A 16256-nucleotide genomic window follows, 5' to 3' on the forward strand; every position below is an offset into this window, starting at 1 on the left:
TTGTTCATTCTTCATAAATTAATATTTTCGGATTTTTTATGTTTTTTTTACACATGCTTGTAACTAAAAAAATGTTTAATTGTTTAATTGTTTATTTCTCGTCCAATGGATAACAATGATCCGTGTGAAAGCTCTTAAGTCTAATCTTAGTTTAGAATAAATAGATAGATCAACTTAATAACTCGTTTCAAAGGCGGTTTTTAAAGGATTGTACTGAGGTTCCAAAATTAAAAATATGACACACTTCAAAACTTAAAATGAAATAAATATAATAATATGTGACAACCACACAAAAGTATTAACATAAATGTAGAATGTATTAACTACCATTTCGATACATACATTTATCTTATTACATTTCAGTGTAATGTATACAAAAGGTTATGAATATTTTTATTTTTTTAAAATAATTTGATAAATATTGCACTTGATTAAAATAACATGTTCAAAGAACGAAATCATAATGTCGTTAACATAGCCATAGTTATTTTATAGAACTTCAACGTAAGATATTTTGTAAAAATAATAAATAATCAATACAGGATTCATCAAGTCACTTTTGAATGTAAATATTGTTATTCACCGCGAGCAACATGTTAATCCACAGCAATCTGGTATTTCATTTCCATCAAAATAAATTTTAATTTCTTTAGCATGATTTTCAACACGACTCAAGCTGAACTGAGCTTCTTTGTTGTGTGTTGAACATCGTGTGTTGAAACTGAAATTTCAATTTGAATCAAATACACTATTTTACAGCTGTTGAAACACATCTTGGATGCCGTGAATAATTACGTGTACATTTGAAAAAGATTTAGAAAACCCTTTAAAGAAAATCAACAATGAATGACATATTAAATGCAAAGCATTGTAGTATTTAAAAAAAAAAACAACTTCTTTTAATGTAATTTGCCATCCCTGACAGCCAGACTGACTGTTGCTGACTAATCATTGAAGAACGATTTGTGTTCCCCAATTCATTCAGTCTGCATTTTAAACAGCCCACAAAACAACCTGATATTATTCCATTCCTTCACTCTCTTTTTCAGCTGTTTTCCCTGGAAAGAGTGAGACAGATACGCAGATCTACGAAGGCTACGGTCGAATCCACCGGAACGAGCCAAGCGCATCGCCATCATCTGGCGTTATGGGCCCGCTCGGGTCTAGGGGCTCTTGTACGTTGAGCGCGCTCTAGTTCATGGCTGACTTCCGTTTCGTTGCTGGTGTGATTATGCTACACACTCACTTACAATCCGGCTTAGAACACCGGGTTCAAGCCCGACAAATCCTGGCTTTGCGTGAGTATGTGGCAAACGCGGTACCCCGGCACCCTATACGTGTACGTGTGCCTTAAAACCACGGGAAGGACGGTTGCCCTTTATGTGGTCACGCTTTGCTGCTCCCGAGACTATCGCAACTATCAGGGGGTACGATATGAAAATGGCAAACATACATTCTTCTCCCTTCACACGGCATGGCTTATGGCGATTGTCTTCACCCCAGCTGTTCTTGTGTTGGCGGGGGACGAACGAGCTGCAGTGGCTTCACACTTTTACACTACCTCAACGTGTGTCGGCATAGAACTCTTGTTAGACAGCGATCTAGCAGAGGGGCTCGTTAGCCGAACGTTCTAACCCTCTTCATTAGACGTACCAAAACATCCAACAGCGTGCGAACTTCCGGTTACTGTCCCTTGCGTGCCGAGCACAATGCCGCCCGAGCATCAGGTTCAATGGCACGGACGTCGTTCAGATCCCGCATTTCCGGCGCAAGGTTCACGCGCCGGACGTACAGGTTTGCCATCGTCTGGTGTATTATTTTGAGCAATCGTGTCGTTTTCAGCACCTTCCTTAATTATACATTCTATCGTTCTTGGGCAATTACTGTTTGCCTAATATTTTGCACTTTGCTGTTTTGTTTGTTTTCTCCCCTTCCCCTACTAACAGCAGTAACGGCTTTACCCGTGCCGTTAACAACATCTCTTAAAAATACAAAAAAAAAGTTTGTAATTTTGAACCCAACATTTTGGATCATGCCCAGTAAAGAAAAAAGAACGTTAATCTCCAACCGCGATATCTGTCCAAGGCGATCTTATGATCGAGCATTGGCTGTAAAATGTCTGCTCTCCAAAACAAGCATCAGATCTACTCCCAACCCCCTAACCCCCTCACCAAACAATTCCCAAAAAAGCAGGCCATACCCCTATTCCTAGGGCTGTGAAAGTGACGACCGCGATCATGACGATCGCGATGCAGAATCAAATGCGAGCAGATTTTCCTTTCCCATCTCACTCACCCGGAAAATGGTTTTTTGCTTTTGGATCTTCGTCTTCGTTTCAAACACTTCCCAAGTGCTAGTGTTGTTTTGTTTTCATCCCCACCATGCCACGACCACGCCGCTTTGTGTCGATACTCGATCGGCAATGAAAATCGGCAACACACGTGCGCGCAGTGCGGCGGGGGTTGGTTTGTTTTGGGCGTTGTTTGCGTTGTTTTTCTCTCGTTGAACTTACGTTGGTTTGTTTTTAATGAGCTGTATTTTCATCTGTGCGTTTTCCGTCCATCCTAACCCGCTGCCACTCACTAAGAGGGATATTGTACGGGTGCGTTGTGGCGTGAGAGTTTTTAATTGTCAATTTCTATTACCCCTACACCCCGGTACTGCAGTCAATATGAGGCTGGGGGGATGAAGAATATTATCATATTTTCCGGTGCGAGTGTCGTTGCTTGCATTACCGATGATTGAATGATTTTGGAAGCTTTTGTTATTATTCGACACGTGCCTTGGAAAGTACAATGGTGTTGTGGTATTATTTTAATGGAAGTTGCTTATGTGAGAGTTTTAAAGTTTTATCAAAAACTTTGTAAAGCGTGAAATATGCACCAAATGAACGAATAATTATTAATCTTACAATATTGTCGTATAATCCTCAAAATTGGTAAATATGATTTTGGTAAAGCATTATAAGCGTTCGTGAGATTTGTAACAAAATACTATATCGTGTAAAAGGCATTTCGAGTAAATCTATACATCATCGAACATTGTTTTAACTAAAATACACGATATCTAAGATTTTGACTCTCCAACTTCGGTTATCAACTTTATATTCACTGATATTCGACATACGACTATTTCGCCTTACCCCTTGGTTTGGGACATTTTTTCGGTTCCAAATACAGTCGTATCTCAGGGATCACCTGTACCATACGGTCGAGTGAGACATTTTTTAGGAATGCGCTGCTACTTTTTACTCGTAATTTATTCAATCATTTAAAAAAACTCTGTTTTCCATTTATCATGTCGCGAATTTACCAAATATGAAGATGATAATGCAGTAAAAAATAAACAAAAATAAACAAATAAAATGCCAAATAAACCCCAAAATTTTGTAATTTTTCCATCTCTAATACTTTTCCTGTTTTGAGAACATATATTGCGCAAATACTGAGATGAGGATGATTGGTTAGCTTAATTCCTGGAAAGGAAAGCAATGCAAAGATCCTGCCTCTCCGTTTGTTTTTTTATTTTAGTTTTATTGATTAATACTGTACAAAAATCGCGGCGTACATTCGTAGCGAATGACAATTCATCATGATTTCGTAATGTATCCTGATGTAGGTAAAAATCAGCAGAAAGAAGTGGCTTACAACCTAGGAAGTGCTCTACCTGTCAAGCATGGTAAAATATCTGATTATTTTGTCTGGGATTCCATTTTAAACAAAATGGTCGATTTCTTATTAATCAAGATTAAGAGATCTGATAGAGAACATCCCATTTTATGTTTTGCACATTTACACATTTATTAAACTATTGAATAATACAAAACACAATACAATGTATGGGGCCGCGCGCACGGGCCGCACCGTGAGCCCTACCGGGAGCCCTGCTCGACCGGTAGCCTGTTACACACTCTGCTTGTGCGCTCGGCACACACTAAGCCTTGCGCTGCTTAGTGTGTGCGACAGTGTGCGTGTACACTATATAGCCTTCTAACTGTCCGAGCAAAAATCTATATGAATGGTCGTGTGATCAGATACGTGGGTAGCCAAGCGCCACAGATTAAGCTTAAATCACTGGAAAATCGAATATCCATAGAAAAAACGAAAGCTCCATAATTTCACTGCTTTGCTCAATAGATGGCGTATTACAACTCATCATTACATTGGTGTCCTTTTTTTGCAATGTGCTTCGACAATGGTTTGTTATCAAATTCTGCTTGTCGATAAGATGAAACTTGTCAAAACACAATGCAAGAAAAGGACACCAATATAATGATGAGTTGTAATACGCCATCTATTGAGCAAATCAATGAAGCTATGGAGCTTTTGTTTTTTTCTATGGATATTCGATTTTCCAGTCGTTTAAGCATAATCTGTGTCGCTTGGGATATAGGTCATGATTAGATGAAACTTGTCGAAACACATTGCAAGAAAAGGACAGCTATATAATGATGAGTTTTAATATGCCATCTATTGAGCAAACCAATGAAGCCATCCCAAGCGCCACAGATTAAGCTTAAAGGACTGGAAAATTGAATATCCATAGAAAAAAAATGAAAGCTCCACAGCTTCATTGGTTTGATCAATAGATGGCGTATTACAACTCATCATTATATTGCCATCCTTTTCTTACAATGTGTTTCGACAAGTTTCATCTTATCATGACCTATATAACCTTCTAACTTTCCGAGCAAAAATCTATATGAATGGTCGTGTGGTCAGATACGTGGGTATCAACACCAACGACTCTTACTCAAATCTCACTTGCTTCAGTGCTGGTGGTTATCATTGGAGTTTAGTATTTAAACAATCGTATCGTCGTTCTAGTTCTAGCGATGCATAACTTCAATGCGAAACCGTACAACAGTACAGAGGAAATGAGAAAGCTCTCCTCCAAGCGATGAAGCTCAACTGGTTGGGGTATCCCACCAACAGAGAGCGCCACCAGCTTTTTCGCTATTTTTAGAATGCATGAGTCGTTTGCCGTCTGCTAAACGAAGTCTTTCTATATTCCGTTTAGGTAGAGAACTTGAGCCGTTTAGAAGCCGTTTAGTGGTCGTTTAGTGGATTTGTGGCACTTGGGATGGAGCTTTCGTTTTTTTTTCTATGGATATTTGATTTTCCAGTCGTTTAAGCTTAATCTGTGGCGCTTGGGAAGGATCGCTATCCTCATTTGTTACTTATCGTGCTGATGCACGTTTGTTTGCCTGGCACTTGAAAAATGCCACATGCGTTTTAAATTCAAAATCTTATGCGTTAAAATTTAATGTTCATAATAAGCAGAAAATTTCAGATGTGTGGATTCCGAGAATTGCTCGTCAAAGAAAATCATTTAAATTTGAATTTCGCCGTTGGCAGTTAAAGCTTAAAAGGAAATTGATGGTTAAAATAATTGATTAAATTTAAATTGTTGCGTTCTCAACAGTGCTCCTGCCGAAATCTGCCAAAATAATCTGGCCACACTGGCCCGCAGGGCAAGGCGAGCTTTTGGCGGCCACCCGCAAAAGCCCTTGTTCGAAAGGTCAAACACCGTCACAACTACTTAAAAACGACGTCGCCAAACCCTCCAAATAGGTGCGATTTTCCCTCGCTGGCGACGTCGTTTTTAAGTACTTGTGCCGGTTTTTTTTTGGCGTTTCGAGTGAGGGTTTTTGAAGGATGGCCCTCAGAAAGCTCGCCTTGCCCTGTAAGCAGAATGACCAGAAATACCGGTATATATCTAGGGTATGAATTTTTTTAATCATTGAACTATAAAACTCAGCCAAATAATCAAATCAATCTAAATAATTCAGCGAATATCAAATGACAAATCAAATGACAAAAAATTTGTGAATTTTTCAAAAACCAGTTTTTCCATACAAACGCATGCTTTTTAATTGAACTGTCCGAAATCTGCCAAAATAATCTGGCCACACTGACTGTCATTAGAATTATCAAACCACAAACAACAAAAAATAGAAACATAAAAGAGAGAGTCAGCCTGTGAATATGCTGTTTCATACAAGCGTTTGAACAACATAATAGGAGGATACATCCCCTCTCGCCAAATAGAAGAAGAAGAAGAAGATTCCTGCAAATTCGCCGAATTGTTTTCTTCAGAGGATAAGGTGTGTTATATTCCGTCTACGTTGTATTTTTACAGTTAGTGATCGTAATTTAAAGTATTGTAGTAATACGATTGCTCTTGAACGCACGGGAATATAGACGGCAGTGCTAATGGGATACAAACAAGTCGCCGGTTCAGCCAAATATAGCGATGGGCAGAACATTGCAAACAATTGAAACGACTTGCATTTTGTTATCGCTGCTGGCACAAGCATTATCACTAGCACGCCAGCAGTTTGTTTAAAAACGGGTCTAGAAAATTGGGCTCCTTCCTGAGTGCGCGGCCGCCTGACGCTCCAACCTGTCCGCTGATAAGACGCGTTTCTAATTTTACTTAGTCGTTCTTGTTGATTTCCGTAGGAACCCGATACCGGTGGACTGACTGGCAACGGTGTGGTGTTGATGACGTGCCAGCATGGTTCGGATACGACGGAAATTCGCTTTTATTTTATGCGGTGTAACGCTGTTCGTATTTCTGATCCTTTACGTTGTGCTTAATTATTCCGTTCCCGAGCGGGCTGTAAGTATGAGCTGCGTAAAATATGTGTATATTTGTTCCTACACCGACTTTTCTCTACTCTGCCTCTACTTTCAGCGTGTGCAGGATATATCGTATCTGGAAAATAAAATAAAGCAGCTAGAAAATGGGTTGAGCAAACACCGTCAAGAGTTCGGCGACATAAGGAAGCAAATTGACACGATCCGTGGCGCAGTGGACGGCGGAGATGATGCGTATGCGGACAGCAAAATCCTCGATAAAGCACCACTGCTCGGAGATCGGGAGATGATGAAGGAATCGGTCATCAACGCTAACGGGGGTGGTGCCGGAACGTGCGCACTGCGTACGGACATCATTCCCCAGCCGGACGTGCAAATGCTGAACCTGTACGAGCAGGTGTCGTTCGAGAACATTGACGGTGGTGTTTGGAAGCAGGGATGGCCGATAAAGTATCACCCGAGCGAGTGGAATAGCCACCACAAGCTGCACGTGTTTGTCGTGCCGCATAGCCACAACGATCCCGGCTGGATACAAACGTTCGACGAGTATTACGAGCGCTCGACGAAAAACATTTTCGCGAACATGCTACGGCACCTGGACGAGAATGCGGGTATGCGGTTCATTTGGGCCGAAATAAGCTACTTCGCGCAGTGGTACGATAAGCTGGCAGCGGAGCAGAAGGACATCGTGAAGCGGTTGGTGAAGAAGCGCCAGCTGGAGTTCGTAACCGGCGGCTGGGTAATGCCGGACGAGGCAAATTCCCACTGGTACTCGATGCTGCTGCAGCTTACCGAGGGTCAGACGTGGCTTCAAACGCGCCTGAACGTGACGCCGGTGTCGAGCTGGTCGATCGATCCGTTCGGCCAGTCCGCCACCATGCCGTACATACTGAAGCAGTCCGGGTTTGAGAATCTGCTCATCCAGCGCACGCACTACATTGTGAAGAAGAATTTAGCGCTCAAAAAGCAGCTCGAGTTCCGTTGGCGCCAGCTGTGGGATACGCGGGGCGACACCGATCTGTTTACGCACATGATGCCGTTCTATTCGTACGATGTGCCGCACACGTGCGGTCCCGATCCGAAGATATGCTGCCAGTTCGATTTCAAGCGGCTCCCAAGCATGGGTCTTAGCTGCCCCTGGAACGTTCCGCCGAAGCCCATCACCGATCAAAATGTGGCCGAACGGGCGGAAATGATAGTCGACCAGTGGCGCAAAAAGTCGGTACTGTATCGCACGAGAAACGTGCTGATACCGCTCGGCGATGACTTCCGGTACACCACCAGCAGCGAATGGGAGGCGCAGCGCGTGAACTTCGAGCAGCTGTTTAACTACATCAACAACGAACCGTCGCTGAACGTGGAGGCCAAGTTTGCCACGCTGCAGGACTATTTCGATGCTGTGCGGTCTACCAGCGGAGCGAGCGGAATGGAGCAATTCCCCTCGCTAACGGGCGATTTCTTCACGTACGCCGACGTGAATCAGGATTACTGGAGCGGTTACTTTACGTCGCGCCCGTATCACAAGCGCCAGGATCGCATTTTGCTGCACTACATCCGGTCCGCGGAGATGCTGCACGCTTGGAACGTCTGGGAGCCGGACAGCGATTGGAAGCCGCTTGCGGAACGGTTGGAGTATGCACGGCGACAGCTGTCGCTGTTTCAGCATCACGATGGCATAACCGGCACTGCGAAGGATCACGTGATGGAGGACTACGCGAAGCGCATGTCCCGGGCGATCGAGGACTGCAAGTTTGTTATGCAGCAGTCCGTGTATCGGCTGCTAACGAAGCCCTCCGTCTATCAGCCGGATCCGGCCTTTATGTACCTGTCGATCGATGACTCCCGTACGGTGAACGGATCAGACAATGTGCGACCCACCATCATACTTGGGGAGGAGCTGCCGAGCAAGCAGGTGGTGTTGCACAACTCCCTGCCGTACACGCGGTCGGAGGTGGTCGAGTTCTACGTAGCCAGCCCGTTTGTGACGGTTTTGGACGGGAATGGCGGCACGGTGCCGAGCCAGATTGCACCCGTCTGGTCGTGGCATACGCGCCCGGACAGTATCAGTCAACCACAGCCGTCCAACACCAAGTACAGGCTGCTCTTCCGGGCCAATGTTCCACCCTTGGGATTGAGTGTGTACACGATCAACTCCAAGAATAGTGCGGAAGAATCGCTGTAAGTATTACTTGGTGAGGTAGTAGTTAATCGTGCTGTACTGATCCGTGTCTGTATTTTCTTATTTATTACCAGCGGCGTTACGTATACGAAGGTGATCATTCTTTCGAAATCCCCGTTCACGGTGAATCTGGCGGCAGGTTACCCGGAAGATATCGATCACGCCTCTCCCACAGAAATGTCGCTGCGCTTTGAAGAGGGCGGTTCAACAAGTGCCGCCTTTACCTCGAAGGGTTTGCTAAAATCGCTCACGATCGAAAACAATCAGGCGACGGTGCCGGTTCATTTGGAGTTCTATCGCTACGGTATGCAGCTCAGCTCGGGCAAGAGCGGTGCGTACCTGTTCCACCCAGCCGGTAATGCGACGCTGATGACGTACGACCAGCCGATCGTGCTGGTCATGAAGGGACCGCTCGAGACGAGCATTACCGCCGGTTTGCCGTTTGCCGTGCATCAAACGATTCTTCGCGACGATAGCGTTGAGATCCGAAACCTGGTCGACATAGGACAGCGGGATAATACGGAAATAGTGATGCGCTTGCAGACCAACATTAACAGCGGCGCCACGTTCTACACCGATCTGAACGGTATGCAAATCATTAAGCGCAAGCGCTTCCAGAAGCTACCGATACAGGCGAACTACTACCCCGTGCCGTCCACGATGTTCATCGAGGACGACAATTATCGTCTCACGCTGCTTGGCGGCCAGCCGCTCGGCGGTTCGTCCCTGAGCTCGGGCGAGATGGAAATCATGCAAGATCGTCGGTTGACGCGTGATGACGATCGTGGGCTGGGCCAGGGCGTACAGGACAACCTGCCAGTGCTGCACCTGTTTCGGTTGGTGCTAGAGTCGCGCGAATCCTGCACCAAACCGGACCCGGACTATCCGACCGGTTTCCTGACGCTTCCTGCCCACGCACAGCTGCAAAGCCTGCTGCATCCGCTGGACAAGCTAATCTACAACGAAAACGATTGGACGGGAGTGCAAATGGAAGGTTTTGGCTCGCGCCACGAACCACTGGAACAAGGGTTGGAGGTGGTTGCCATCCGACAGCTGTCGCACGTACACTTTGGCCGGACGTCCGGTGCATCGCCCGTAGGATTGATTGTACATCGGACCAATTTCGAAGACTGTGGCTCGGAGGCAAACATGGAAGGAATGGTACAGAGTCACGTTTCACTTTCCGCCGCAATACCTTAATTTATTGTACTTAATTTTGTTCTCTCTATCTCTCTCTCTTTCTCTCAACAGCTAAACATTAAGAAACTACTTAATCTGGACGATGAACATGATATTTACTCGGCACGGTTGACGCTGCTGAAGCCGCTGGAATTGGTGCCATCGGATGATATTAGCCTCTGTCCGATGGATGCCAAAGCGTACATAGTGAAGCGATAAATCCCTTCTCCGTGCGCTAAATGTGCAACACTTAGCCTCTTAAGGTTATTCAGGTTAATTAAGGTTGATAGGCGCTTAACCTAATCGTGCAATAGCAAAGAGCTACGCTCGATCGAGTACGCATAAGTAATGGAGTACGTGTATACCCAGGGTGGATACTGCTCTCGATCTCCTCACCGATTATGATTCCTTATATTTTTTTTTGTGCCCCCGCTTCCCAGCAACTCTTGTACAACAATGATGTTTTTTTTTTCGTTGGAGAATGACGCACCTGCTTTCCCTTATTTATGTAAAGTTCACAAGGTTTTCAATTCTAGTTGTTAGAGGAGGGGGATCATGGGATCTTTAATGAACAAAGAAAAACACGTATTTTTCAACGAACAAAGGAAAACACGTATTTTTCATGTGTTTGTTTTTCCGTTTGTTTTATAAAACCGGATAGTTTTGCGAGTGTGTTTGTGTGTGTGTGATTGTGTGAGTGTGCGGTATATGTATATCATATAGATAATGTGTTGTAGGGCGTGAGTTTAACAAATAAGTATGGTGGAACTTTCTGCTTATTTTACACTTGTATCGGTCCTGACCGGAAGGCGTCGTAACAACTTAAAGATGACTACGATTTCCCTTCATCGGACTATATTCATTCGAAGTACTATGAATACACACGCGTGCACTGTAGATAATTAAATAAACCTGTACACACTACAATCATACCTACGGCACGGTGTAAAACTGGGTTCGGATTAGTTTAACTAAAAAAAACTTTACCAAAGAAGATATGAGAAAATCGTTTAGCTAATATGTTGTTTTACTTACCGATTTTATCTCGTTTTTATGTAATTTGTATTTCCAATAACAATTGATCCAATAAGGATCGAAGCTTTCAAATAGGAATTTCTTTCCAACATACCTTGCTCCATGAAACGCCTTTTCTTCTTAGCTTTGCGACTGAACTGAAAAGTAGGACGAATAGAAAATGATTCGTTTCATAAGCGTGATAATAATTGCAAACCACACGCGCTCGACTGATTGATGGACATGTGGATATTGTAAGCTATTTTCTTGGCACGTCGGTGGTTAATAATTCATGGTTCTTAAACGAATTCCTTCATCGCACATCTGGAAATGTGCATTATAAAAGTTCATGCAGACTACCGGCATGTTTACAGAGTCGTTTCAACATGGGTGGCGGCAGCAATAGCAAGTATACCCTAGCTCTGGTGCTACTGAGGGTCGCTTTAGTATGGGGTGGTAAGCACTCCTTGTACGGCACTCACCTGGCATCCGAAGCATTACTTTTTAAATTTCGAAATCGCTTTCTTCACAGCATTTCCAACGCAAAGAAATCTCATCGCTCTGTACGAACGGTCCAACCAGTCCGGCATGATTAGAGGCATATCCGAAATGGTGAACCTGCTGGCACCGAAATCGCTCGTAATTCTGGTGCAAAATGAGACGAAAATCGACCGTCTGGATAAGCTGACGGTGATGATCCACCACCATAACATCCCGACCTGTGTCTACTACGATCTGGAAGCGTACTTCAGCTTGATTGAGGAAAATCTTAAAAAATCGCTCGAAATCACTTCGCTCATCTTCTGCCACCCGGAGGACATGCTGCAGGACATTACCGACAGGCGGTTGGCCCACCGGCTAAGCCTGTTCATCTTTTACTGGGGTGCCGCCCAGCTTCCGGCCACCTTGAATCCTAACCTGCTGATGGAACCGTTCCGGGTGGCCATTATCACCAATCCACGCCGCAACATCTTTCGGATATTTTACAACCAGGCCAAACCGAATAATCGCGGGGACATGCTGAGCGTTAACTGGTTCGATGGCAACGATATGACGTTCAAGCGGGTTCCGCTGCTTCCATCACCGACGGAAGTGTACAAAAACTTTCAAGGCCGCATATTTACCATCCCGGTGATACATGTGCGTATTTTCCATTGTCTGGTGGCTGGGTAAGGTTGTGCTGACTTTCATTTCATTACACGCTTTTAGAAACCTCCGTGGCATTTCATTGTCTACGGAAATGGCAGTGCCAGCGTGGGCGACAACCAGAACAGCTCCAGCAGCGATGCAGCCGGGGGTTTCGAGCTGGAGCTGGACAAGAACGTGACGGTGGAAAGTGACGATACCTATTTCACGGTGAAAGGTGGCCGGGACCACAATCTGATGCAGCTGATTGCCGAGCGGATGAACTTTACCTTCCAGTACGTGGAGCCGCCGGAAAAGATTCAGGGCATAGCGCTTGGCTCCGAGGACAACGCTAGCTTTTCGGGAGCGCTAGGCATGCTGCAGCGTCGCGAGGTGGAGCTGTACCTTGGCGACGTGGCAGTGACCTGGGAACGGATGAAAGCGGTCGAATTTTCCTTCTTCACACTGGCCGACTCGGCCGCCTTCGTGACACACGCACCGCGCAAGCTGAACGAAGCACTAGCCCTGGTGCGCCCGTTTCAGATTACGGTTTGGCCACCGGTCATCATAACGATTCTGATTTCCGGCCCCATCCTGTACATTATCATTTCCACGCCCTACCGATGGAGGTCTGCGCAGCGTGTGCACGACCGGAATGCTCGCTGGCGGCCTACGAGAAGCCGCCTGCGCAAACCAGCGTTCTACAATTTGCGCTACATCGAGGAGATGAGCTACACACGCTTCAGAGCGGAGCGGACCAGCTTGATCAACAACCATCATCAATCTCGCGGACAGGACTACCCCAGTCTGGATCGATGCATTTGGTACACGATCAACGTGTATCTAAGACAATGTAAGGAACTGCTGCCATCCACGAGCCAGTTTGGGTGCAGGGACACAATTCTTGTAATCTTTACCTTGTTTTAGCGGCAAATATTCCATTCGATGGTCATCTGGCACGGTTTTTCTCCATCTTGCTTTGGCTGTGCGCTACCTACGTGCTTGGCGATGTGTACTCTGCCCAGTTGACCTCCCAATTGGCTCGCCCGGCACGCGAAAGTCCAATAAACACACTCGGCCGGCTGGAGAATCGCATGAATCGGGAAGGATATCAGCTGCTGGTCGAGCGGCAGAGCGCATTCCATGCCGCGCTCGTTAACTCGACCGGCGTGCTGCAGCGGCTGTATCGGCTGACACGGCAGCGGTCGGTCAACGATTCCTTCCTGGTCAAATCCGTCGAGGAAGGCATTCGGGTGCTGCAGGCCGATCCAAAGTATGCCGTGTTCGGTGGACGCGAAACGCTCTACTTCAACACCAAACGGTACGGGGCCAATCGGTTTCAGCTGAGCGAGAAGCTGTACACCCGCTATTCGGCCGTGGCCGTCCAGATTGGATGCCCGTTTTTGGACAGTTTGAACGAGGTGTACGTGTCCGGTGGTGATTCCCCTCGTAGAAATGGTCTTAATTTTTATATTCCCTTATATACCTTATATATTCCAGCATCATGCGCCTGTTCGAGGCTGGGATCGTGGAGAAAATCACCATCGCCGAGTATGAGCAGATGTTCGGGCGCCAGAAAGGCGGCGTGTCGCACGCGGAAGAGACGGTGCGCACTGTAAAATCTACCAACTCCGAATGTGACACGGACGGTACCGGAAGCGGTAAGCGCAAGACGGACTCGAACGATAAACTGCAGCCAATGAATTTGCGCATGCTGCAGGGTGCATTTCTGGTACTGGCCTGTGGCCACCTGCTGGGCGGTAAGTGTTACACCATCGCGATTTGAAGAATTTATTGTTAAAGAGCGATCCGGTTTGCGCAACTTGCAGGGATTTGTCTTTTCATCGAGCGGCACATGAGAATGATCAACCGTTGTGGAGACACCCTGCGGCAGGGCTGGAGACATTTGAACCGGGTAGTTGGAAAACTGGGCCGAGGAGGATCATTTAAAACGCAAAGTAGCTGATTTGCTAAATAGTCAATACTGGGTTTATTTGTCGCAACTGAAGCAACATTGTGTACTTTCTAAGTGGTAAATAGATTTCATTTTATTCGTTCAACTATTGCGAACAGTTTCAGCAGCTATTACAATTCGTCGAGCTCCCGTAGAAACTCCCGCTGCATGCTGACCAATCTTTCCTGCGTTTGTAATGTGGCCTGCATAATTTCGGCCATCTCTTTCCGACGCGCCTGGATAGCAAGCTCCACTTCACGGAACTGTTTGCTCGCTGGATTTGTGGACACTTCTTCCTCCAGTTGGTCCAGCTGGTCCCGGTACTGCTGGAAGCAGCGTTCGGCTTCTGCTGCCGATTTTTTACGTTCATTTTCCAAGTGGCTTGTGAGAGTTTTGGTGATAACCGCCAGTGTCGTCGCTGTGCTTTCAACGCTGGGCTGCGGCACGGTCGCTGATGGCTGTTTGGCTGGCTCGACGCTGCTCTCCGTTGTTATGCCGGTGGTTTCGAGATTTGATTCCAACTCGACTACCGTTTGAACGGTAGAGTACTGTCGAACGCGAAACTTGTGTTTCATTTTGGATGGGGGCTTTTCCTTGTTTTTAGTCTTGTTTATGAGCGTTTTGACAATATTTTCCATATTTTTTCACTAGTAGGCTACTACAATTCTTCGCAGTGCGTCGTCAAAGTGAAAATTTTGGTCTCCAACCATCTGACAGCAAACGGTTCGTTCTGTCATGCCCTTTTTCTTCTTCTTTCGCTTGCCGACAGCTGAAATGTTTGTTTATCTCAATTTTCACGACGTAAACAATGGGCCTCATCGCGAACGAAAGTCGATAAAATTTATCCGATCGGTTAATTTGCTCGAATCCACCGGTGGAATTTATTTTCCACCGGTGGATAATTTTCTCCACCGGTGGATAATTTCTCCACCTGTGGATAACTCTTTCCGATTCGAGTAGCCATTGATTTTGCCTATCTGTCAATCACACTTTTGTTTACATTTAGAGGTGTTGTTTTGCGGAATGAATAAAATAGTAAATTTAGCTTATTTACGGACCATCTAGTGAAGAATCCACACCAGAAGTGGCCTTAGACAGTACTGACTGTAGGCCTATTCAAACAATCCGGGTAAAGTGTAAAACGGGTTGTTGGCTGAACAAGTCTAGTTGAAACAAAATCGTATGAACTGGAGGACGAGGTTTGAATCCTTTCTGAGCTTGCCACCTTCACTGACGCTTGTCCTGTGCCATATACCATGTGCGTCCATCAACTCCAGCCACCGCGAACGTTGGATCCGTGAACGTCCGTATTTTACGCCCTCGTGCAAAAATATATTGAAACAACGTGGTACACTTATTCCGTGCAATAAGGAGTGTCCGAAACCGCTCACGGTCTCTCGCCCTCGCCAGTCCATTACCCTGGCCTTAATGACTGAAGCCTCCAAGTCATCTGGCCACTTAAATTAAAACTTACTACGCCCTCTCCGCAATTGCGGATTTAACCGTAATCGGACTGATTGGCCGCAGGAGGCTCCGTGGATATAAAGTCCTGCATATATGGTGTGTACAGTAGTCTCATCGTGGACCTCCATGAACGATAGAGGCTCCATGGACGAAGAGACTTAAAGACTACAGGGGCCCATATATGAGGGATTCCGACCAATACCCCCCACTCCCCCAAGAAAAAAATTAAAGTGTATTTGATTCAAAGCCAAGTTATGAAATAACCCCCTCCCACCCCCGCACAACACCTGGTTCTTTCATTTTCATGCGTTTAACATGGCCTGTTCACTGAAGCCTCGCGAGCTTGATACGACAATGAGTGTGCTATCATACATACGATGATGATTGCGTCAGAATTGATAAAAATAAAATAACAACGTTGAAATTGTAAACCATGTGATTCAGAAGAGAAGCTATTCAAGTGTACATATTCGTTTAAATGGATTAACAAAAAAATTCATTGGGTGACATGTTTGTCACGAGGCGTGGAACATAGCGATGTGTGTGTCAATCCGAACACTCCAGGGCTGTACCCTTCCATAAGCGACCCTGAGTTTTTGGGGATGGTCCGGAAGGTACAAGTAGGCACAACACCTTCGATAGGTGCAAAACAACGCAAACGATTCTGACCGGAACTCGCTGCTCCAACGGATATGAGTTGCTTATAATTTCTTGTACCTAGTGATAATACTGGTCTTCC

General features: G+C 45.6%; 2 protein-coding genes across 4 annotated transcripts; both read left to right on the forward strand.

The window, feature by feature from the left end:
• The first annotated feature begins 5947 nt into the window (after positions 1-5947).
• LOC120949537 (alpha-mannosidase 2) lies at positions 5948-10892 on the forward strand. Of its 3 annotated transcripts, none has more exons than XM_040366904.2 (5): positions 5948-6140; positions 6465-6624; positions 6700-8780; positions 8856-9942; positions 10033-10892. In XM_040366904.2, the coding sequence occupies exons 2-5, from the start codon at positions 6520-6522 to the stop codon at positions 10177-10179; spliced, it is 3420 nt and encodes a 1139-aa protein (XP_040222838.2). In that variant the 5' UTR covers positions 5948-6140; positions 6465-6519; the 3' UTR covers positions 10180-10892. The 3 variants fall into 3 exon arrangements, with proteins under 3 accessions (XP_040222838.2, XP_040222837.2, XP_040222836.2); XM_040366903.2 differs by having other exon boundaries at positions 5948-6106; positions 6443-6624; XM_040366902.2 differs by having other exon boundaries at positions 5948-6106.
• Positions 10442-13885, forward strand: LOC120961108 (ionotropic receptor 40a). Its single transcript, XM_040384774.2, has 5 exons — positions 10442-10468; positions 11422-12114; positions 12184-12952; positions 13027-13522; positions 13600-13885. Exons 1-5 carry the CDS (start codon positions 10442-10444, stop codon positions 13883-13885), a joined length of 2271 nt encoding a protein of 756 aa, XP_040240708.2.
• Positions 13886-16256: the final 2371 nt, after the last annotated feature.

Source organism: Anopheles coluzzii, chromosome 2, assembly GCF_943734685.1.
Source record: "Anopheles coluzzii chromosome 2, AcolN3, whole genome shotgun sequence".
In the NCBI taxonomy this organism is placed as follows: Eukaryota; Metazoa; Arthropoda; class Insecta; order Diptera; family Culicidae; genus Anopheles; species Anopheles coluzzii.

Excerpts from the sequence above, each read along its gene's own strand:
- LOC120949537 (XM_040366904.2), top strand. The coding sequence starts at position 6,520 with ATGGTTCGGATACGACGGAAATTCGCTTTTATTTTATGCGGTGTAACG. Across the intron at positions 6,625-6,699 it reads ATTCCGTTCCCGAGCGGGCT|CGTGTGCAGGATATATCGTA; the intron begins GTAAGTATGAGC and ends CTCTACTTTCAG. Across the intron at positions 9,943-10,032 it reads AGGCAAACATGGAAGGAATG|CTAAACATTAAGAAACTACT; the intron begins GTACAGAGTCAC and ends TTCTCTCAACAG.
- LOC120961108 (XM_040384774.2), top strand. The coding sequence starts at position 10,442 with ATGACGCACCTGCTTTCCCTTATTTAT. Across the intron at positions 10,469-11,421 it reads ACCTGCTTTCCCTTATTTAT|TATGGGGTGGTAAGCACTCC; the intron begins GTAAAGTTCACA and ends GGGTCGCTTTAG. Across the intron at positions 13,523-13,599 it reads TTGGACAGTTTGAACGAGGT|CATCATGCGCCTGTTCGAGG; the intron begins GTACGTGTCCGG and ends TATATATTCCAG.